Source organism: Carcharodon carcharias, chromosome 19 (genome assembly GCF_017639515.1).
Source record: "Carcharodon carcharias isolate sCarCar2 chromosome 19, sCarCar2.pri, whole genome shotgun sequence".
NCBI lineage: Eukaryota > Metazoa > Chordata > Chondrichthyes > Lamniformes > Lamnidae > Carcharodon > Carcharodon carcharias.
The window spans coordinates 88,830,528-88,854,635 of NC_054485.1; the positions used below are offsets into that span (position 1 = coordinate 88,830,528).

The 24,108-nt window shown below is 42.1% G+C and overlaps 1 protein-coding gene across 1 annotated transcript in view; it reads left to right on the forward strand.

Annotated features, from left to right (window-relative positions):
- LOC121291273 (complement C4-like) overlaps nucleotides 1-24,108 on the forward strand; it is a 104,299-nt gene that overhangs the window by 34,960 nt on the left and 45,231 nt on the right. The window contains exons 11-21 of the mRNA XM_041212343.1: nucleotides 2,661-2,804; nucleotides 4,910-5,107; nucleotides 8,377-8,571; nucleotides 9,770-9,922; nucleotides 11,593-11,719; nucleotides 12,916-12,987; nucleotides 14,861-15,055; nucleotides 16,632-16,746; nucleotides 20,012-20,082; nucleotides 20,876-21,015; nucleotides 22,311-22,520. Of these exons, the coding sequence (XP_041068277.1) occupies nucleotides 2,661-2,804; nucleotides 4,910-5,107; nucleotides 8,377-8,571; nucleotides 9,770-9,922; nucleotides 11,593-11,719; nucleotides 12,916-12,987; nucleotides 14,861-15,055; nucleotides 16,632-16,746; nucleotides 20,012-20,082; nucleotides 20,876-21,015; nucleotides 22,311-22,520 (1,620 nt within the window). The remainder of the gene's footprint in view (nucleotides 1-2,660; nucleotides 2,805-4,909; nucleotides 5,108-8,376; nucleotides 8,572-9,769; nucleotides 9,923-11,592; nucleotides 11,720-12,915; nucleotides 12,988-14,860; nucleotides 15,056-16,631; nucleotides 16,747-20,011; nucleotides 20,083-20,875; nucleotides 21,016-22,310; nucleotides 22,521-24,108) is intronic.

A 24,108-nucleotide genomic window follows, 5' to 3' on the forward strand; every position in this document is an offset into this window, starting at 1 on the left:
AAGATCCTCACAAATTTCCTCCATATGCTTTCCTCTGCAATCACATTTTTCCTTAATGCAGCAAGCAGAGCTGTACACAGTACTGTGGTCTAATGAGTGTCATACAGAGTCCTAGCATAACCTCCCAATCTTCTATCTATGTCCCAGCTAATGAAGGAAAAGATGTCATGTGCTTTCTGAACCACATAATTAACCTGTCCTACTACTGTTAAGGATCTATGGACAAGACTTCAAGTTCCCGCTGTTCATCCACACTATTTAGTATCCTCCTATTCACTGTATATTTCCATGCCTTATTGACATTCCCAAAATGCAGGACCTCATACACACCAGAAAATTCCATTTTCCACTTTACTGCCCAAACGAGCAGACCATCTATATATTCCTGCAGTCTAGGAGTAAAAATGCATTGCTGCAATTGTATAGAACCTTGGTGAAACCACATCTGGAGTATTGTGGACAATTTTGGTCTCCTTACCTAAGAAAGGATATACTTGCTATAGTTTGAGTACAAGGAAGGTTCACCAGACTGATCCCAGACATGGCAGGATTGTTTTATGAGGGGGGATTGGGGAGATTGGTCTTATGTTCTGTCGAGTTTAGAAGAATGACAGGTGATCTCCTTGAAACACACAAAATTCTTACAGGGCTCGACAGGGTAGGTGCAGGGAGGATGCATCCCTTGTTTGGGGTCTCGAACCAGGAGACACGATGTCACAATAAGGGATAGGCCATTTTGGACTGGGATGAGGAGGAATTAATTCAGTGAGTGAATCTGTGGAATTCTCTACCCCAGAGGCCTGCGGAGGTTCAGCCACTGAGTATATTCAAGACAGATATTGACAGATTTCTAGCTATTAATGATATCAAGGGATATGGGGATAGTGCAGGGAAAGGTAAAAGATCAACCATGGTCTCGATGAATGGTGGAGCAAGCTTGAGGAGCTGAATGGTCTACCCTTATGCCTATTTTTTTATGGTCCTATGCCTAAAGCTTTCCTCCTCGCGGTCAACTACACTGCCATTTTTATATATATCTGTCCCCTACATATGAGTCGAAATGATTAATATAAGCTACTAAAAGCAAGGGACCCGAGTATTGAGGCCTGCGGAATCGCACTGGTAACGGCCACTGCGCTTCGCTTCTTGCACCAAAGCACAACTTTGTATCCAATTTGCCACTATCTGGGTTCCCAGCCGCTTTTTCTTTTCCAGCGGTCTAATATGTGGGCCTTGTCAAAAGCCTTGTTAAAATCCATGCAGACCAGGTCCACTACACTGCTCTCTTCAACACTGCATGTCGCATCCTCAAAAAAAAATCACATTCGTCAGGCACGGCCCTCCCTCAACAAATCCATTATGACTTCCCTGAATTAACCTGCGCCTTTCTTAATGATGGTTTATACTGTGCCATAGAATTGATTCCAATAATGCGCCCACAGCTGCAGTTAAACTAACTGGCCTGTGATTACTCGGATTATTCCTGCATCCCGTTTTTTAAACGACGCTGCAACTTTGGTAGTTCTCCAATCCTCTGGCACCACTCCTGCAGCCAGAGAGGATTGAAATATTATGGTCAAAGCCTCCACAATTTCCTCAAGCATTCCTTTTAATAACCGGGGATATGTGGCAGCAAAACATGAGTCAGAACGGGTAAAAACTGTTATAGAGGAACCATTAGCTGCACCTTCTGCCCGACAAAATAGAGCAGTGTTTATGATCTGGAGTTGTCGAACTTACGGTCGCTTGCAAACCGTTGCAAAATGCCTGATCGAAATATGATGCGCAGGTAAGTGAACCTGCTTCGTGGAAACAGTATAGGGCGACGGATGTGTCAGAAGGGGATGCAGGATTAAAGTGGCATGCGGTTGGAGGCTCGGAATTATGCTTGCGACGGAGCGCAGGTGTTCTACAAAGAGGATCCAGCGTTTGGCCTCCCCATTGTAGACGCGCCCAGGTTGTGAGCAGCAAACGCAACACAATTAGTTGTGAAAAGTACAAGCAAATTGTTGTTTTGCCAAGCAAAAGTGTTTGAGACCCCGAAAAGCGAGAAGGTGGCGGGGATGGGTGGGTGGGGGAGGGTAGAGTGGAAGGGCGATGTTGCATCTCCTCCGTTTACATGGAAAAGTGCTCGGGGAAGAGGAGTCGGTGTTGAGGGAGACGGAGGAGTAGATTAGGGTATCGCCGAAGGGATGGTTCTTTTGAAATTCGGAAAGTGGAGGGGACTCCTGCATTAGCTGGTGCTACCATGCTAGATGTGCAAGAAAGGATGCAACGCTCTAATACTATCTTCTTTGTATCAGGCACCCAAGAGCTGTGTATATAATATTTGATAGGACTTTGCAATCTAAACGAAAAAATAGGATTCAAGTCAGTTTCCATTTCGGATTTCCTACAATACTCATGAAGTGTTGGCATGTTTCCTGAAGTAAATCACATGGTGCGTAACACAAAATAGCTCTTCATGATAGCGTTCAGAAATGACTCTAATATTTTGTAGAAAACACGCGATTTTAGCCTGACGTTTGGGCTCACAGTATGACACTGGCACAACGCCATTCCGATTGAAGGGAAATCAGGCTGGTCTGTTCGTGTGGCGAAGGCAACTTCCTAAATTTCCTCCTTTCTCCTCCCTAACTAACAGTTATTTCACTTTGTAGGTTCAGGTAACTTACCCTGACGGATCTCCGGCCTCGGACGTTCCTGTGAAGTTAGAAGAAGGACAGCCACAAAATACACAGGAAAATGGCCATGTCCTGTTAACAATGCAATCCCCTGCGAACATTGATACTCTTGAATTTAAGGCAAGGAGAAACAGTTTTCAAAATTTTAATATTTTTATTTATCCAAAGCTTTCTTGCGACGATGTACTCGTCACCCAGTGCGCATTAAGGAACGGTAAAGTAACCAACTTTGGAGGAATAACCGCTGCAATGAAAAGAGAGAAAAAAATCCAAAGCACTGACTAAATAAATCGCATTCTTTGCTCACGAAGATAACTGCGTGAATCCTGTGCAGTCAAAGCCATGCAAGCGGAAGCGTGCAAAATGATGACAAGTACTACGGAGCATGTCACCGAAGAATCAGCTAACATTTATACACAACACCACAAAGTAAAATCAGAAATATTGAAGTCGAGTCAAATTTAGAATAGGTGCAAACGTGAGAAATCGCTCTGCGCTATGAAAGCTACAGTTACACCACATGCAGCCGTCCCTTAACTACCACACACCCAACAAAGCCAAGTAATCACATACGAGAACACGTTTCTTCGATTATTTCCTTGCTCTTGTTCCGCTACTTAGCCTTCGAACTGTTTCTAATTTATGAACAGGGTAAAAAATACCTGCAGATTCTTAATGTTGCCACCATTAAGGCCTTGGAATTGTACGTTGACATGTTATTCTACAAACCTGTAACTCCCTTATGACATTGAGGTATAATTGATGTTAAGGTATGAAAACACTGACCAATATGTTTGCCTGAAACCCTCACCGCTTTTTAACTCAAAAACCGTTTAAAGTGTGATCAATCGATATTTTAGACCGAAATGTTAAGCAGTTATATAACCACATAATTGTAAGCTTTTATACATATCCCTTGTAGCAACAATGACTTTGAAAATGAAGGAATATGGAATTAGAATCTCACTACATTAAGTATTTTACCAGTATAACACAGCCCAACAATACTTATGAATCTCAACATTACCCGAAACACAACGGCCCGTTTGATCCGCACCCCATCTATGACCATCAGCATCCACCTCTTACATCACTGGCTCACTGCGGCTGCAGTAAGTATTATCTATAGGATGCACTACAACAACTCGTCAAAGCATCTTTTAGCAACAACTCCCAAACCCACGACTTCAACCATCTGGAACAACAAAGACATAAGATGCACCTGAACACCATCACCTCCACGTTTTCCTCCAAGTGGCTCACTATCACAACCTGTATTCATAATCACCTGTCCCTATATCGTTGCAGCATCAAAGTCCTGTAACTTACTACCTTATAGCACCATACATCACATGGACTGCAGCGGTTCACGAAGAAGGCCACCACCTTCTCAAGGGGCATAACATCTGGGCAGAAAGAAATAGACAAATATGTACCGCTCAGTAACATTTTCCAGATTATCTGCTGTTCCTGTCATTGACAGATATAATGCACCATGATCATTGCATGATTAATGCTGCTGATGAAATACATTCTCGGCATGTTTTATGCGACCAGTTTTGCATCAATGTCATTTTGGGCGTAGGCTAAAGCGAAGTAACTCAGGGAAAGTGCCAGTAAGCTGATTTCCCCTGTGCATCCAAGACTCCTGGAGGCCACATTCAGCAGATAGCCTCATGGTACTTAAGCTTCTGATAGACTGTGGCATATTTCAACCTAGTTGGGGTTAAATTTTAAAGCTGCGCGAGCAGTAGTTTGAACTAAAAGCAAAATACAGCGGATGCTGGAAATCTGAAACAAGAACAAAAATTGCTGGAAAAACTCAGCAGGTCTGACAGCATCTATGGAAAGAAAGACAGAGTTAATGTTTCGAGTCTGTATGACTCTTCTTCTGTATTCTATTCTGACAAAAAATACGGGTTTGAAACGTTAACTCTGTCTTTCTCCCAACAGATGCTGTCAGACTTGCTGAGTCTTTCCAGCAATTTTTGTTGTGGTAGTTTGAACCTCCTGGGAATTTTCTGTAATATCCTCGAAGCAATGCATATTATTATCACACACAACAACTTCGATTCCGGACCAAATAATTGAAAAGTTGCTCAGCCAATTGTACCATTGAATGATGCCCATATATCTGATCAGGCAAAAGCAACCAAGTGGAAAGATCAAATATGCCCACTTGTTGAGTGCAGCTTGAATAACCTGTGCATGTTTTGATCTGTCAGGTGATAGCTGGGGATGGGACTCCTGGAAGAGAAATCAGTGAAGCAAAGAAAACTGTACAGATCTACCATTCTAAGAGTAAGAGCTATCTCCACCTTGCTGTACCACGCCACGTCTTAGACCCAGGAACCTCGTTTTTTGCAGATATAACAGCTGTCACTCCCACAGGCAATGAAGATATCAAGTACTATTACTATATGGTTAGTGCATTATTATATCACAATTGCACAGGAACTCAATTTTCATGTTTAATGTAGTGAACGCATAGCAATAGCAAGAAGCCAGAAAGAACTTGTATTTTTTGTTCCGTCTTTGGCATTTCTGGAACATGCCAATGTGAATAACATTCACAAGAACACAAGAACTAGAAGCAGGAGAAGGCCATTCGAGACTGCTCCGCCATTTGATAAGTTCATGGCTGGTCTGGTTGTGGCCTCAGCTTCTGTTCCCTGTCTAACCTCATGACCCTTGACTCCCTTCTCCATCAAAAATCTGTCTAATTCAGCCTTGAATATACACAATGACCCAGTCTCCATTGCTCTTTTGGGAAAAGAATTCCACAGAATACTGACCCTCTGAGGGAGAAAAAAAATCTCATCATCTCAGTCTTAAAAGGGAGACCCCTAATTTTTAAACTGTGTCCCCCAGTTCTTGACTCCCGCAAAAGTGGAAACATCCTCTCAGTATCCACCCTGTCAAGTCCCTTCTGAATTATATACATTTCAATGAGATCACTTCTCATTCTTCTAAATTCTAATGGTTATAGGCCCAGCCTGCTCAACCATTCCTTGTAAACTAATCACCTTCATCCCAGGAATCAGTTGAGTGAACTTCTTCTGACCGCTTCTAATGAAATTAAATCCTTTCTTAAGTAAGAAGACCAAAACTGTGCACAGTACTCCAAATGTGGTCTTACTAAGGCTCTGTACAGCTGTAGCAAAACTCCCCTACTTTTATATTCTATTCCCCTTGCAATCAATGACAACATTCCATTTGCATTCCTAATCACTTGATGTCCCTGCATACTAACTTTTTGTGCGTCATATACAGGACACCCTGATCTCCCTGTACTGTGGATCTCTGCAGTCTCTCCATTCAGGTGATATACTGCCAAAGCAGATAAGTTCACATTTTCCCACATTATATTCCATCTGCCATTTTTTTATATTTGACGTATATTCATGTTGGCAAATGCAGAAAGCAGTATCGCACAAATGGCAATGAAATAGATGACCAGTTCATTTGTGTTGCTACCTCTGGTTGTAGGATTTATATTAGCCAGGACATCAGGAACATCCCCAAGCTCTTCTTTGAATACTGCCATGGAGTATTTAGGTCCACCTGAACTAACAGTGGGTCCCTCATCCCAAACTCAGCACTAATGCCATAAGGGCTTGGGCAGTAATCTGATGGAGCCCATTTCACTCAAATTGAAACAGTTCCACAATGAGCAAATCACTCACCTTGCAGGCTCAGAAAAGGAAAGTATGGTCACAAAATCTATAACCATATGGAAATGAACATGTCTGGCTCTGGTAACAGTGAAAGAATCAGATTGGCCAGTGATGAATGCTTGCTTGCAATTCTTGATTCTGTTTATGCTGGTGGATAAACTACCTATATGGCAAGGTACATGATAAATATCCTTGACGTAAATCAGAAAGGAAAGCATTGCTAAATGGTTAATGTGTCCCTTGGAAAACATACCATGTGGTGTGTTGCTGATACTGGTTCAATGAATACTTAATACCCTGACCAGGAGAAAAAAATATCATACTGGTCCTGATATATCAGATGGGTCTAGCAACCTCCGCACCAGAAGACTAGCAGTGCTACCAAACAACTTCACCGCCAAGTTATAGATTGAGCAAAAAGATCTTTCAATTTTCCACCTGAAAAATCAGGCACTGGTATGGGTCCAGCTGCCTGCTATCTCAATGGAAATAAAAACCAGTAAAGATTGTTAGGGAATGGATGTAAGTGATACTCACAAGATGTAAGTAACTGCTCAAGATAAGTGTGTTCAGTGACATTTATTGGCTCTCATTGGAGTTAAACATGTGGTGATAAATATTATTAATAATAATTACAAATCTGCATAAGAGCACACAGGATTATATGGACTACCCAATAATTCAAACATTATGGTGTGGTACTGAAGTGGGGGAGGGGTGGGGTGGGGCGCAATGGTGTGGCTGGTGGAGGTGATCAGCTCATTAGGTTTCATCACATTCTGAAGCATTTCTTCCAGCTCCCATCTTTTAAACCTTTCTTCCTACCTACTCACATGAAAATCAGCATGAGCCTGGATCACTTATCTCACGAGTAGTAGTTTTCACAGGCAGTTAACCCCATGCTTTATTATGGCTCCACTTTGACCGTGCTGCCAATCAAACATTCAACTGGAGACAATTGCAAAGGCTCAATACTTTAGTTATCCTTAAATCAATTTCCTTTATCAATTTTCTGGGATGATTTGGTCATCCTAAAGGGAGGTATTATTAACTTGCCCACGGTCTCACTGTTGCCAGGTTTCTGGAGACTGATGCAGCACCTCAGGAAGAAAAGAACTGTTCTTGGCTCAGCTGAAGACTTACCAGCCGGATACCCCTATCCTGACTTTTAGCTTCACTGTAAATTAAACTGACATTTTCTGCTTTGTAAAAGGTACTTTACAGGCAAAAGTTAAATCTTAACGATGAATGAAAATGGGTGGCTGATCTGATTTTGCTCGTTTTACGTTGTGGCAAAACTCAAAATTGCCTGTCAATATTAGCTCAGGACACCAAGTTGAAGCACGAACTCCATCTGAAACCACCCATCCTATTGGGAATACCATGGGATATAACTAGGCTACATCCACTTTCCAGTGCCAAACAAGCATGTTTCATGGTGAAGCGACATGATTCATGTCCCAACTTAGATCAGCACGGTTAGATGACGTGGCCCATCCTAATATTTCCGATATGTGCACACACCTACACACATGCATATACATGGACACACCAAAACACGCATTTGGGCTCGCCTACACACTCGTATGCTCAGGGACACAAACAAAAACTCACGCAGATGCACTTGGATACTCATGCACACACGGTCACACGCACACATGCACCCTGGTGCGCGCGCGCACACACACACGCACAGACAAACATATGTGTACATTATCACAGAATCACAGAATGTTAACAGCACAGAAGGAGGCCATTCGGCCCACCGTGTCTGCACTGGCTCTCCAAATGAGCATTGTGACCCAGTGCCATTGTCCTGCCTTTTACCCATAACTCTGCACATTATTTCCAATCAAATAATCATCTATTGCCCTCTTGAATGCCTTGATTGAACCTGCCTCCACCACACTTCCAGGCAGTGCATTCCAGACTCGAACCAAACTTTCTTCCTTTGTATATATTGGTAAGATTTGTTGCTTATGCAGATTCTGAGTTTGCCGTTCCTCTTCCGACAGATTATAAGCAAAGGCAAAGTGCTCACAATGGATAGAATTTTGAAAACGGAATTCACAAAACTTATTCTCCCACTGAGCATCTCAATGGTTCCAGCGTTCCGGATAGTCCTCTACTATTACATAAATGTCGGGGGGAAAACAGAAATGGTGGCAAATTCCGCGTGGATTGACGTTAAGGATGTCTGCGAAGGAAAGGTATGAATATCCCGATCTATTTTCGAGCTATCATAGTGATTATGATTTTGTCCTGAAATGCAGGAACAGCGAAGCCTGGGAACAATGATGACATCTTGCACCACAGCTTTTGCTAAACAACTAAGTGTCAAAAGCGGTTTCTGAGGATAATCTAACAACACATTCTTTTAAAAAAGGAAAGCTAATTTCCCAGATGTAACCTATATGTGATAATATTCTGAAGCGGGATTAAGCTGTGGTGGAGCTCCCCTTTGTGAAGAGGAAAGGCAACTGTTGAGGATTTTTGCAGTTCTTCGCCTATTATCCGCCAAAAGTACTGGTCAGATCTAAAGAATCCTGCTGAACTGTTTTACCTTACATCAGTTTCCCAAGCCTTTGTTTTTGTTATATTTGCAAGAGAAATGTGGCATTTTTCCTCCCTGAGGTATATAAATAATGTAAAGAGGCTACCCGTCAGAGATTCCGCCGGTTTTCATCTCCCTTGGTCTCGCTGGGAACGACATTGGGGTAGCGGCCAATCTGATATCTCCTGTTTCACACTCAACACAAGTCCCAGACGTGCAGACGCTTGTCTTGGGCGCTGGAACAAAATAGGCGGAATGGGATATAATGCCGTGATGTTGTTCTACAAAACTGCGACCCCTATATTAGATGTAGGGCATGGTGGGCGGGGTTCTTCATAGATGTGCTTAATTCGGTCATTTCTAGGGGGGCCCAGTTTTAACTATGTGCTCATAAGGAAGGAGTGAGTGAATGAGTTAAAATCTCGGCTGGATCTATTTCAAAAACTGATGTGCATTCACTGTGATAGCACCACCTGATGATAGATTGTTGGAACCATCGGATGATGATAAATTGGTGATACCGTTGGTTGATGATAAATTGGTGACACCATCGGCTGATGATAAATTGGTGACACCATCGGCCAATGATAATTTGGTGATACCATCGGCTGATGATCGTCTGGGATTAAAGGGACAATAGCCAGAGGTTTCTGAGACACCCTGATACCAGGAGGTGGACAAGTAGTTTATGTCCTATGAAAAACCAGGTGATGTACTGGGATTTACCATCATTACTACTTAAAGTTAGTGTTGAGAAGTTGGTTATTGCCAGTCAGTGAGTAGTCGCAGCATATTCCAGATAATTGTGCAATTCACTGCTTGATGTTCTGCTCCCATTTTGTTGCTTTCTTCAGATTACAATTAAAGATATGCCCAAACAGTATTATAGCCCAGGAGGCAGGACTAATCTGTTTATTGAAACTGAAGACAAAGGAAGCCTGTCTGTTGCCATCGTCGATACAGCAGTCTATATACTCAACAACAAGAATAAACTTACAGCCAGCAAAGTAAGCGATTTACAGTTTGTGCTTTGACAGGATTCAAGCTTCTGTTTCTGAATGCACTGTAGTTTAAGGATAGCAACCTTAAATCTGATTATGTCAAGTAAATATATACCATACTGAATTAAAAAAAAACATATTTTTCTGGGATATGTTGTATGGCACTTTCCTTCCAGCTGTAGTCCCTTCTTTTTCAGAACTGGTTTATAATACAGGGGTATGTTTCGGCAGAGAAAGTAGTGCCGAAATAATGGGTCAAAACAACCACCTTTAAATCATGATCCCAAAAGTTGCGTGTCTCATGCTCAGTAAATTGCACTTAAGGGGTGCATCACAGATAATTTAGCCTCTGTAGGTCACCCACACCGTTTGCCCACCCACCACGGGCTGTAGAACAGCTTCAAATGGCCAGGATTTTATGGTCAGAGGTGAGGGACCGGTGCTCGTTACTAACCTCGACCATCTCCAATGCAAGTATATCCTCCCTCAAGTATGGGGAGCAAAACTGCACACAATATTCCTGATGTCTCACCAAAGCCCAGTGCAATTCTAGCAAGACCTCTATTCCTGTACTCAAATTCCCTTGCAATAAAGGCCATCATGCCATTTGCCTTCCTCACTACTTGTTGTAACTGTATGCGAACTTTCTGGGTTCGTTGTACTAGCACACTGAATTCCAACATTTACAAGCTTAACCTCTTTTAAAAATATTCTTTTAATATTTTTACGACCAAGTGTAACCACACTTCCCCACATCATACTTCATCCTCCATCTTGATGTCCAATTACTTAACCTGTTTATATCGCTTTGCAGCTTCATGGCTAACATTTTCATCTAGCTTATTAAAACTCAATTACACCTGATCAAACAAGGCTCAACATTGACGTTGGCTCATGCAGCAAGAATAGTCTCCAAAAGGTTAACGTTCATGTCAGATCACTGATTCCACGCTGGTTGCATTTGCAAAGACTGCAACTGTGCGCCCTATGGAGAGCGGGTTGTCACTGACAGAACTCCAAGGTTTTTATGTTTGACCACAGATGTGCGGGCCCCAGACTTTTTTGTCAGTTTTACACAATAATGGCTGTGAACACTGACGGTTTCGCGCGACGCTTACAGCCAAGTGGTTATGGTTCTGGGTTTGTAACCCCAAGATTAAGAGTTCAAATCTCACAATGGCCAACTACGAAACAATGTAACTGCATCTGAAACAGATGGAAACGGGTTTGTAACTCTTTCGAGTACAAACCTGTTTCAGATGAAGTTACATTGTTTCATAGTTTGCCATTGTGAGATTTGAACCCTTGATCTTGGGGTTACAAACCCAGTACCATGTATTCGAAAGAGTTACAGCCATAAGCTGCAGGCCATTGTCTCCTTGGCCGGGCCACGGGACTTGCAAATGGCAATTTTATCCCTATAAGTTTCCCACTGAGGTCAACTAACAGAGCATGTAGCAACCCAATGGCCAAACGTGAGGATTGCCTCAATTTGTGACGGTTTCTTTTAAATATAAATTCATTTTTTGTTTGGATTTATCCTGGAAATCTGGAGTCCCGTGTTAAAATTGAAGTATCTCTTGTGCAGCTGTGGCTCATAAAGAAAACAAACGCCCTCCTTCCTTGCTTTTATATAAATGTGCAACTTTCCCTATTTGACTTTTGTCTGTGAATAGGTCTTTGAAGAGATGAATTCCTACGACCTTGGCTGCACGTTTGGAGGTGGCGCTGATAGCGTTCATGTTTTCATGGATGCGGGATTGACTTTCATTTCGAATGTGGACACCTCAGAAATTCGGAATGGTAAGCTTGGCATGTGAAAATAGTTCGGATACATATAAAGGTGAAGTAACATATGCAAGTAACGAATTAGTGAGCTTGATAGACATCTACTGCAAGCTTTGCAACACCCATTATCTAAATTGATAAGTGTATGATTGAGGAAAATCTTTTCATATTTATAGTACTATTTTAGAGGATGTCCATTCAAAGAGAAGGAAAAAATGTGTCTTGCTAAAGGTAAAGACTGTATTCCATTGGGTGAGATGCTGTCGTTCTATGATTTGGCTTACTGGAATCAATCACTTGCCTTCAGGTGGCATATGCACATGTGCTCCATTAAGTTATTTTTTATATATGTAATTGAATTATTTATTTATTTTAAAAGTTCTGCTGTTACAATGCTTGAATTTATCTAGTGTTCAAGTAAAAATTGCTGAAGTGATATCACGAAGTCCTGATTCCAATGCGTAATTGAAAGAGAGAGGGAAGGACAGACAAAGAGAGAGAGAGAGACCAAGGGAAGGGGAGCAGCCAACAACCCAAAGGAACGTCAAGATGTACAACCCATGGTGTTTGCTTCATTTATGAAATGGGTGATATTGGATTCATTCATTGAACAACACGGGTGATTACCCTTTCCAATGAAGGGTCAGGGAAGTGATAATTGAGTGAGGTGTGGAACTAGTTACCAACTCTGTATGACTTGTCTATCAACCTTACTCCCCACCTTCTCCCCACCCACCCCCCCACCCCCGCAATAGAAAAAATAGCCTATTTTTTTCTGCCCCGCTCAAACATCAACTGTATGTTTTAGGCAGACACTGCGCTGAAGGAAATATACCCGAATGTTAAGCACTTATAAAATTGGATTAAAAGGATTTGCTTGAATGTCTGATAATTATGTCTCTTCTAGGCACAGTGTCAGCAAGCAAACTAATAAACACTCACTGAGCAATGCCTATTAATCTGCTCTGCTCTTGAGTTCTAAATAGAATCAGGGCTATAAAATATAAACAGGTTTCAGGAACAACAAGTCGTATTTTACCTTCACCCCAAATTTACACTGTGACTTGTAAGAAAGATGCCAGTAAACAATCAATAAAGAGTAAAATGTTGTGGGGTTTTTTTTTGGCTTAGTAAGGTCAGGGAGCTGTTATTCTTTCAATTTTTAGAAACAATGTCAAATTTCATTATTATTAAATAATGTTTCATTACAGGATATTCCTGCAAAATGGATGGCGGTAGGATGAAAAGATCTTTGGACATTCAAGCGCAGTATGTGGGAAAATGTAAGAAAGGAGTCGGTATTCAGTATATTTGATCTAAACGCACAATTCGTTTAGAAATACAGATGTCACGGGGCTTGAAATTGTGTCGGTTGGTTATGGTGCCTGGAATTGCTTTGCTGTAAAATTGCTGCCACTGCCCTTATGGCAATGAATAAACCAATTTATCTCCATTAATATACAGTCTTCCATTTCACTTTTTTCCCCCAATTTCTCCATGTTACATTTACAGTCATGCAATAGGGCAGTGTTAATGTTCTTACCTACCTGATGCTCTACAAAAACTCCAATAATATTAATTATTGCAAATCGCAGGACCTTCTTTTGGGGGAGGGTGATCAGTCAGAAGTTGTGGTCCACGTTGGTGCCAATGTCTTAGGTAGGAAAGGGCATGATGCCCTGAAAGCAGACTTTAGGGAGCTAGGAAGGAGATGGAAAAGGAGAACCTCTAAAGCAGTAATCTCAGGATTACTCCCAGTCCCACGTGCAAGCGCGAGTATAGAAATAGGAGAATTGAGCGAATAAACACTGGAAAGCTGGTGTAGGAGAGAGGGCATCAGATTTCTGAGGCATTGGGACTGGTCCTGGGGTAGGTGGGACCTGTACAAGCTGGACAGTCTACACCTGGACAGGACTGGGATGAACATCCTGGTAGGGAGATTTGCTAGTGCTATTGAAACCACTCTTTAAACTCTGTGTATGCTTTTGGTCTTCTTACCTAAGGAGGGGTTCATCTGGCTGATGCTTAAAGACAGTGCTTAAAGAGTGGTTTCAATAATTGCAGCAAGACTTCCTTACCCTTGTATCAATCCTCTTGCATTAAGGCCTTCTTAATTGTTTGTTTTACCTGCATGTTAACTTTCTGTGTTTCTTGTGGAAGGACATCCAAATCCCTCTGAACACCAATGGTCTTCTTTCCTTAGAGGGGTTACAATGAAATTCATTGGAACGATTACTGGGATGAGAGCCTATGCTCCTATGAGCCTATGCTCTCTGGTGTTTCGAAGAATGAGAGGTGACCTGATTGAAACATATAAGATTCTGAGAGGGCTTGACACAGTTGGCACTGAGAGGATGTTTCATCTGGAACCAAGGAAGTATAATCTTGCAATAAAGGGATGGCCATTTGAAGCTGAGATCAGGAGAAATTTGTGCACACAGAGTATTATGAGTCTTTGAAATTCTCTCAGTGCCAACTGTTTCAAGCCCTCTCAGGACCTTATATGTTTCATTGTAACCCCTCTAAGGCAAGCATATCCTTCCTTAGGAAAGAAGACCAAAAGTGTGGACAGTGCTTAAAGAGTGGTTTCAATAATTGCAGCAAGACTTCCTTACCCTTGTATCAATCCTCTTGCATTAAGGCCTTCTTAATTGTTTGTTTTACCTGCATGTTAACTTTCTGTGTTTCTTGTGGAAGGACATCCAAATCCCTCTGAACACCAACATTTAATAGTTTCTTAACCCTTAATAACTGCCCAGAAATAACAGCCAGATGAATATCGGGCAAAGGGTGTTATCTTGATTTTAGGTGATAAGGTCAAGCAAGCCACATCGATTTAATGCCTGTCATGCATTGCCAATATTTTCTATAATTCTGTTCTGAATTGGGTAAGGCAGTGGATCTGATCTGACAATTTTACTCCCTCGTTGGGCAAGACTTACGGCGCTGTCACGGCGCGGATGGGGTCGTATAATGTGGCAAGCTGTTCAAAAGTCTTTTGACTTCTCTTTACATGGATGAACACGGGAAATGCCTTTCATCTCAAGATACAGCAACAGTGTGATTGCAGTCAAATATTCTCTGCAATTTGAAGTACAGCTCGTGTTGTTTAACCATACCTAGTTCAGCACTTCTTTGCCTCTGTTTGTATTTCAGTAAGTTACTATACCAACAGCAGTCTAAAGAAATGCTGCACTGATGGAATAACTGTAATTCCAATGAAAAGTACCTGCGAAGATCGGGCAAAGCGAGTCAAAGAGGAGGAATGTAGAAAGGCTTTTCTCACCTGCTGCGAGTTTGGTGTGGAACTGAGGCGTAACCAGTCAATGAAGCTCGCTGAAGTGGGAAGAAGTAAGTATTTGCTGACAGGGTCAACCCGCCCATACTTAGCTCAGTGAATTAGTGACAGTGCAAGAGTAACTTTCAGAAATACTAATGAAACAGACCTATTATAATTTCAATATTACATTCAACAGCGAAATGCTGTGGACGCTGTAAATCTGAAATAAGAACAGAAAATGCTGTAAACATTCAGCAGGTCAGGGTCGCATCTATGGAGGGTGGAAAAGAGTTGAAATATCAGGTCGATGATGCTTCAGCAGAAATGCAAAAACATGAGAGTTGTAACAGGTTCAAAGCAAGGAGACAGGCAGGGAAAACAGTAAGGCAGGAGGTGGGGGGGGGGCGGGGGGGGTGTTGTGGGAAGTGACGTGTTGGTCCCAAATATTCCTTCCAGTTGAAGTACAGATTTACCAATGCTTTCAAATCATGAGGAAAGGCATCATCGCCCTGAACTACAAGCGGAAGGGGGAAAGGGAGGAAATTAGAAATTGGCGACCCATTTCACTGTTGAATGTGGACTGCAAGATTCTGTCCAAGGTCATCGCCAGTTGGGTCAAATCCACTCTGGAATTGGTGATCCACGCTGACCAGACCTGCACTGTACCCGGTAGGAAGATCTCTGACAGCCTCGCGCTACACAGGGATATGATTGCCTATGAGCAGGACAGGGGTGTGGATACCTGCCTCATCAGCCTGGATCAGGAGAAGGCCTTTGACACAATATCGCACACCTACATGGTGACTCTCCAAAATGGGGTTTGGGGAGGGAATCCGCAATTGGATCTAACTGCTCTACTCTAACATCAGTAGCGCAGTTTCAATCAATGGGTGGGAATCAAATAGCTTTCCTATTAAATCTGGAGTCAGGCAGGGCTGCCTTCTCTCCCCTGTCCTGTTTGTGTGTTGCATAGAACCTTTTGCTGAGTCCATCAGGAAAGATCCAGGCATAGGAGGAGTGACGATCCCAGGCAGTGGAGGCACTCAGATCAAAGCCTCCCTGTACATGGACAATGTCGCCGTCTTCTGCTCGGATCTGCTGTCGGTGCACAGACTGATCCACATCTGCGACCAGTTCGAACTGGCCTTGGGAGCCAAGTTACATCATGGGAAGAGCGAGGTCATGTTCTTTGGGAACTGGGCTGACCGATCCTTTGTCCCCTTCACTGTCAGGGCTGACAGCCTGAAGGTGATGGGGATATGGTTCGGAGGGATCGGAGCATGCGTTAGAAACTGGAAGGAGCAGTTGTCTATGGTGCAAAGAAAACTGGGCATGAGTTTTTCCAGCACTTTCTGTTTTTATTTCAGATCTCCAGTATCCTAAGTATTTTGCTTTTATTCTGCTGATTCACTATTACCTGTTCTACACATTGCACAAGGGTCAAAATTAACCCCAAAATATGATCCTAATGGTGTACTGCTAGTTTCCTCAAGAACCTTCCAATCACGGCATTTTTCCAAAGAGATATTTGTTATACATGCATGTAAAATTGCCCAACTCTTTTTTTTAAGCTCAGTGAAATTAAGTCTGCTCGGGCTATTATCAGGAATCTGAATCCGAGGCACTAAACAATCTGTTATTCTTTAGCGGCGGACAGTGATATTGATGATTACTTCGATGAATCCTCTGTTCGAATTCGGAGCAACTTTCCACAGAGCTGGCAATGGAGAACGTATAATAATTTAGCTGAAGGAGGGCACAAGTAAGATTAATCGTTTCCACATCACCATGTCTGGGCATCTCACACCCACATTCTAACATTTTTTGCGACAGCATAAAATGAGTGACATTGGTTCCGATACCCGTCTTTTTTTAATCCTTTCATACCACGTGGGTCTCACTGGCAAGGCCAGCATTTGTTACCCATTCCTAATTACTCTTGAACTTGAACTGAGTGGTCTGCTAGATAAGAGTCAATCACATTGCTGTGCGTCTGGAGCCACATATTGACCAGACTATGCAAGGATGGTATATTTCCTTCCCTAAAAGCCATTTGTAAACCTGGTGGGTTTTTACGACAATCAATGATAGTTTTATGGTTGCCATCACTGAGACTAGCTTTCAAATCCAGATTTATTCATTAGATTCAAATTTCACCAGCTGCTATGGTGGGATTCGAACCCATGCCCTCAGACCATATGCCACTGTCTCCCCTTATATGTGATTCACCTGTTTATCTGGCATTACTACAGTGACTATCCTTCAGTCTTTCATTGGTTGTAAAGCACTCTTAGACATCCTGAGACATTCCAGCCTCCACGCGCCAAAAGCATCAGATTGCTCAGGAACCTGCTATATGTAATCCATCCCCTTACATATCAAGCACAGTGACTGCTGAAATTGGAGGTGGGCAGGGACCCAAAGCAGAGAGTATTGTCTAGGTCCTCCAGTAGACAGCCTGCTGATATTCAATTCCATTGACCAAATACTAAGCATATGGTATAATCTGCCACTAAAGTAATTTTGCTGATTCTGCGACCCTACTCATGTCTAATTCCACCTCGAGGGGTAGAAATTCACCCAGGCAGGGATGCAAAGCGGGCGGTGTAGAATCAGCCGCTGTTCTATCCAGTGTCTGATTTTTCATTTCGTAGACTGTAACGGAATTGAATATCAGTTGGGTAAAACAGACAGCCAATCCAATACCATCCACTTTGCCCTATTGTAGGAGTCAAATTTCTACTTCCCCATGTGTTTATTCTGGCTGTTACATCTCTGGACATTCCAAAGCGCCTCATTGAAGTGCAGTCTCAGTTGGTTTAATTTATTCTTTCATGGGACGTGGGTGTCGTTGGCAGGGGCAGCATTTGTTGCCCATCCCTAATTGCCCTTGAACTGAGTAGCTGTCCAGACCATTTCAGAGGGCAGTTAAGAGTCAACCACATTACTGTGGAGTTGCATGTAGGCTAGACCAGGTAAGGATGGCAGATTTCCTTCCCTAAAGGATGTTAGTGAAGCAGATGGGCTTTTAATGACAATTGACGATAGCTTCATGATCACTATTACTGAGACTAGCTTTCAATTCCAAGGTTTGTTAATTGCATTTAAATTCCACCAGCTGCCGTGGTGGGATTTGAACCCATGTCCCCAGAGCATTACAACAAAAACAAAAAGTGCTGGAAAACTCAGCAGGTCTGACAGCACCTGTGGAGAGAAAGACAGAGTTAACATTTCGAGTTTGCACAACTCTTCTTCAAAGTTAAAGGGAAGTAGAAATGTGGTGAAATTTATAGCGATTAAGAGGGGTGGAACTGATAAAGCTGGATAGAAGGCCAGCGATAGGTGGAGGCAAAGGAGAGATTGCAAAAGATGTCATAAACAAAAGGACAAAGGGTTGTTAATAGTGGTGGCTCTGGCTAAAGGAGGTGCTAATGGTGACATTAAGAGCGGAAAGAGTAAGAAGAGTCATACAGACTCGAAACATTAACTCTGTCTTTCTCTCCGCAGATGCTGTCAGACCTGCTGAGTTTTTCCAACATTTTTTGTTTTTTGTTTTAGATTTCCAGAATCTGCTGTATTTTGCCTTTATCCCCAGAACATTAACTTGGCTCACTGGATTACAAGCCCACTGACATTACCAATACACCACCATTGATACTCTTCTGATTAAAATCAAATAACAATAAAGGGGACAGATTAACAAAACTTCAAACAAACTAATAAAAGTGGATGGCCCTTAAAGGGGCACTGCAACCAAAGAACAAAAACACAAAAGAAACTTATAAAAGCTCAACTTAAACTGTGATTATGGGTGTCAGTCAGGCGCCCCAGCCCCCACGGTGGCCATCAGTCATGGGAGGCCACAATCATGCCAACGGACACTGTGTACTCCTTCTCCAAGGACCCCCGGCTGTGAACTTAGCCACAGAAGGGGACAGAAAATCAGCTTACCTCCTTGATCCCCCGCTGCCTACGCCACCATTTTACTGGAACTTTAAAAATAGCTTCCAAGTCTTGTTTAGAGCAACTAGTCACAAAATTTTATTTCTAAATTGAGACCATTGTTTTCATTGTATGAACTCCCTCGTTGCTGAAGCTGCTCCAACTGTGAATTTAGGAAACAACCAATTTCGGGTGGCACCAAAATTTAGTTCCTTTCCACCTTCCTGAACTTGTATAAGACACTAGTTAGACCTCAGCTGGAGTGTTGTGTACAGCTCTTGGTGCTTTAGGAAATATATGAACGCATTAGAGAGGGCGAGGAAGAGGCTTACAAGAATGGTTCCAGTGATGAGAAACTTCAGTTATGAAAAGAGTTTGGAGAAGTTAGGACTGTTCTTCTTGGAGAGGAGAGGGTGAAGAGGAGATTTGATAGAGGTGTTCAAAATCATGAGGGGGCTGGGCAGAGTTAATAGGGAGAAATTGTTCCTGTTCGTAAAAGGATCAAGATCGAGAGGGCACAGATTCAGAAATGATTTGCAAAAGAAGCAAATGCAATGTGAGAAAAACCTTTTTCACACAGCGAGTGGTTTGGTTCTGGAATGCACTGCCTGGAAGTGTGGTGGAGGCAGGTCCAATCGAGGCATTCAAGAGGTCATTAGATGATTATTTGAATAGAAACAATGCGTAGGGTTTTTCGGAAAAGGCAGGGGAGTGGCACTAAGTCATACTGCTCATTCAAAGAGCCGGTGCAGACACAATGGGCCAAATGGCCTCCTTCTGCACCATAACGATTCTGTGATTCCTGTAAATGGGAGATCAACATTCAGTTTTGAAATGATGAACAATTGGACATACACTCCAGTAAACCACTATGATACAGTAAGGACTCAAAGGAAAGGCTTAGTAAATTCTACTCACTACATGCTAGGTGTAATTCGGTGGATCCAGCACTGCTGTGCATACACAGATCTAGTGTAAGGATTTCAACCACAAACAGCAACAATCAATATTTTTAGGCCAAGGACTTTTTCCATATCCATCATTTCAGATAATCGATACTTATTTATACTTGCTTGTATTTCCAGGTTTCCGATTAACATTCCAGATTCCATAACAACTTGGGAAATTCAGGCAGTTGGCATGTTTGAGGAAAAAGGTAAAGAACTTTCTTGGTGTGATTATCAGTTTGTGAAATGATGAGAGCATTGAATGAATGTGATCTCTATTTGTTGGCCCTGCTGAATCCATCTCTGCCTGGTCTATAACAACGTTTTAAATTCCTTTCCAAACAATTTATTAACTGGAAACACTTTATATTAGTTCGCTATCTGACAATTTTAGTGGCTGTTATTGTTCTTGGGGTAGGGGGTAAGATTGATCAGTGAGTCAGTAGCTCGCTTTACACACTGGCTCATTTTGTCTTCCGTTGAAATCAATGTAATCGTCAACCATGTAAATGGAATGCCAGTTTGCTATCACCCATTCCCTACCGCTACCCAAGATGAACTTTCTCTGTGAGTTTGACAGCAAGTCAACTGATGTTCGTGCTTGCACAGACTCAGGGATTTGAAAGGATTAATTTTGGAAACATTTGGAAAATCCTGCACTGAAGTTTGGCATAATCTACAAAGAGTTTAGCAAGTAAAGCTCAGGCATGGTGTTGCAAAATGGAAATATTACTTAATTTCATCAAAAGATTGTTTCTGAAGCACCAATTTCAGCCAATATAAAGATTTGCTTCCTTGCCCTGTTCCTGCGAATGGAAGGCAATGGCAGACCACCACTAGAAGAAAAAAACCGCCACAGAAAATAGCTCAGGGTGAAGCATCATCAGACAATGAGCCAAGGACCTGCCTTGGGGCAGAACACACATGACATGACACAACATTATTCGCTATGATTTCTATATCTATACATATAAGTTTTTATATGTGTGTTTTAACTTTAAGGTATTTGTGTTGCGGAACCTAAGAAGATGAGAGTCTTCAGGCCATTTTTTCTATCTTTGACGCTACCATATTCCGTCAAAAGAAATGAACAATTGGAAGTGAGAGCAATATTATACAATTACCTCTCAAAAGATATTGAGGTAAGATGTGAAACAGGAAATAATTATTAGCATTAGTGCAATAGCCACATAATAAAATGTAATGGGTGGGAGAGACAATTTTGCTCCATCGTGATGGCAAACCCAAAATATATTCCATAATTAAGGGGAGGCGATGGTGCACTGGTAATATAAGTGGACTAGGAATCTAAAAGAAGCTAATTCTCTGAAGGCATTGGTTCAAATCCCACGGTGGCAGCTGGTGGAATTTAAATTCAATTAATAGGTATGCAGTTGAAAGCTAGTTTCAGTGATGGTAACCATTATGATTGTTGTAAAACCCTTATAGTTCACAAATGTTTCTTTGAGGAATGAAATCTGCCACCCTTACCTGGTCTGGCCTACATTGACTCTTAAATGACCTAGCAAGCCACTCAGTTCAACAGCAGTTCGGGATGGGCAACAACTGTTGGTCTTGCCTGCGACGCCCAAATCCCATGAAAGAATAAAAAAAATCTCTGTAGATTAAATGCATATATGGAAATCCCATGTATGTCTTTCAGTACAAATATATGTAAGAAAGCTAGTTAAAAATCTGCTGATTATCAATAATTAAACTGTTAAGAATGACGAGTTAATCAATAATTGAAAAAAAGTCATATGCCAATATTAAAGGTTTACTTATAAATTAACAGTCAATCCATTGGTAATGGCATACATGTATAAATCAAATACATTTCAGAGTGAACAACAACTTCTACCTATTTGGGAGCGTCAACGTAATAATACATCCGAAGACGCTACATGGGAGTGTTATAAAGCAAAATATGACACTGAAGCAAAATAAGGAGATATTAAGGTATACGGCCAAATGTTTGGTCAAAAAAGCTGGTTGTAAGGAGGAAATAGAGTTGGAGAGGTTTAGTGGAGGAATTCCAAAGTTTAGGGCTTTGGCGGCTGCAGGCGGCTAGTAGTGGAATGGTTAAAATTGAGTCTGCTCAGGAGACCAAAATTGAAGTAGCACATGTGTCAGAGGATTGTGGGGCTAGAATAGAGAATGCTGAGAACGGGAAGGGATTTGAAACCAAGGATGAAAATTTTAAAGTTGAGGCGTTGCTTAAGCGAGAAACAAGCGCTGAGCAGCGAATGGAAGGACGGTCATGGAATTGTCAGTCTGGATGAACTGTCCACTTCCAGCTGACCTGGGGAGCAATTGATTCCCAGTTCGTTTGCAACAATGTCAATGCTGCCATATTTTTCGGTTTATTTACAAAATGTATGATTTGATTTTGTTTAACTATCTTCCATATTAAACATTTTGTTTTAATTGCAACCAGATGAATATATACATGAAGCCCGTAGTTTCCCTTTGCAGCCCTGCCACAGGCGAGAAGAACGCAAGAACTGTGACTGTTGGAGCAAACTCAGCCTATCCCATATACTTCTCTGTTGTCCCACTCGCCGTTGGCACTATCCCAATTGCCGTGGTTGCGTACAACACGAATGAATTGATAAATGACGCCATTACAAAAAATCTCAAAGTAGTGGTGAGTCGATGTTATTAATTATGGATTTCCTCCCTCTGGCGTGTATTTATTTATCATCAGGAATTCTCCGGAAGATGCACTATGCCTGCCTATGGATTTTATACTCTATTTAGGTCATACCTTTCTGGCAACGTTTACTACTTTAAACTGTATGGTCATTTTTCATGGAATTTTGCCCCTCCTTTCTTATGATATAGCTGTAGGTTCTCACCACCAGGCTATGCTGCGGAGCGAGTTTCTGAAACTGCTCTCTCAACTTCGTCCCCATCTTTTCTCCTACATTTATCAACGGAGGTGGGTTGATGTACCTGCGAACGGGTGCACTATGTGTAACGGTGTCCGCTGTGCACTAACTGGCTGGCACCTTGCCCTGCACAGCACTAGTGACCACAGTTCAAAACATAGAGATAAAAACAAAAAAACTGCGGATGCTGGAAATCCAAAACAAAAACAGAATTACCTGGAAAAACTCAGCAGGTCTGGCAGCATCGGCGGAGAAGAAAAGAGTTGACGTTTCGAGTCCTCATGACCCTTCGACAGAACTTGAGTTCGAGTCCAAGAAAGAGTTGAAATATAAGCTGGTTTAAGGTGTGTGGGGGGGGGGGCAGAGAGAGAGATCTCTCTCTCTCTCTTCGCCCCCCCGGCACACACACACACACACACACACACACACACCTTAAACCAGCTTATATTTCAACTCTTTCTTGGACTCGAACTCAAGTTCTGTCGAAGGGTCATGAGGACTCGAAACGTCAACTCTTTTCTTCTCCACCGATGCTGCCAGACCTGCTGAGTTTTTCCAGGTAATTCTGTTTTTGTTCAAAACGTATTTCATTGACTGTGAACCATTTGGGGCGTCGTAAAAGGCACATTTCTTTCTTTCTTCTCCCCGACCACCTCCCCACCACCATCCCACCACCGCACCCCCCCCCCCCCACACACACACACCCCCTACAAAAGCAACACGCAACATTCTGCAGATGCTGGCAATCTGAAATAAACTGAAAAAGGTCCTAATGCAAGGTTCTCGAGTTTAAATGTTAACAATGGTTCTCTGTCCAAGATGCTGCCTGAGGTGTTGAGAATTTCCAGCATTTTCTGATTTGATTTAAGAACATAATCTGTGTCAGTGTAGAGAGTGTCTTCAAGCTCTCGGGGGCTAGTTTTACCCCGCGCTTATTCCCATGAATTTTTACGCACTTACACAGTCATCCATCTGAAGAATCCATTGGAAACCTAGACAAATGAAGCGTTTCATTTCGTTAGTTCATCAGCAACCTGCCAGGTACCACATGACTTTAAGAAGCAGCATTCACTTTAATTTACTTCACAAAGCAATGGCATCTAAACACCGTTACCCTAAAATGTTTTCTTACTAGTGGCTGAAAGGCATTTTTTTCATTGCAGTTCAAAGTGAAAGCACAGCAGCAAAATGGGTTTTATTTAATTTTGCAATTCTTATTTAAAAAGTAAGCACATGTTTAATGTAGGAGAGGTGGAGGCATAGTGGTATTGTCACTGGGCTACTATTCTAGAGGCCTAGGGTAATGGTCTGGGGACCCAGGTTCAAATCCCACCATGGCAGAAA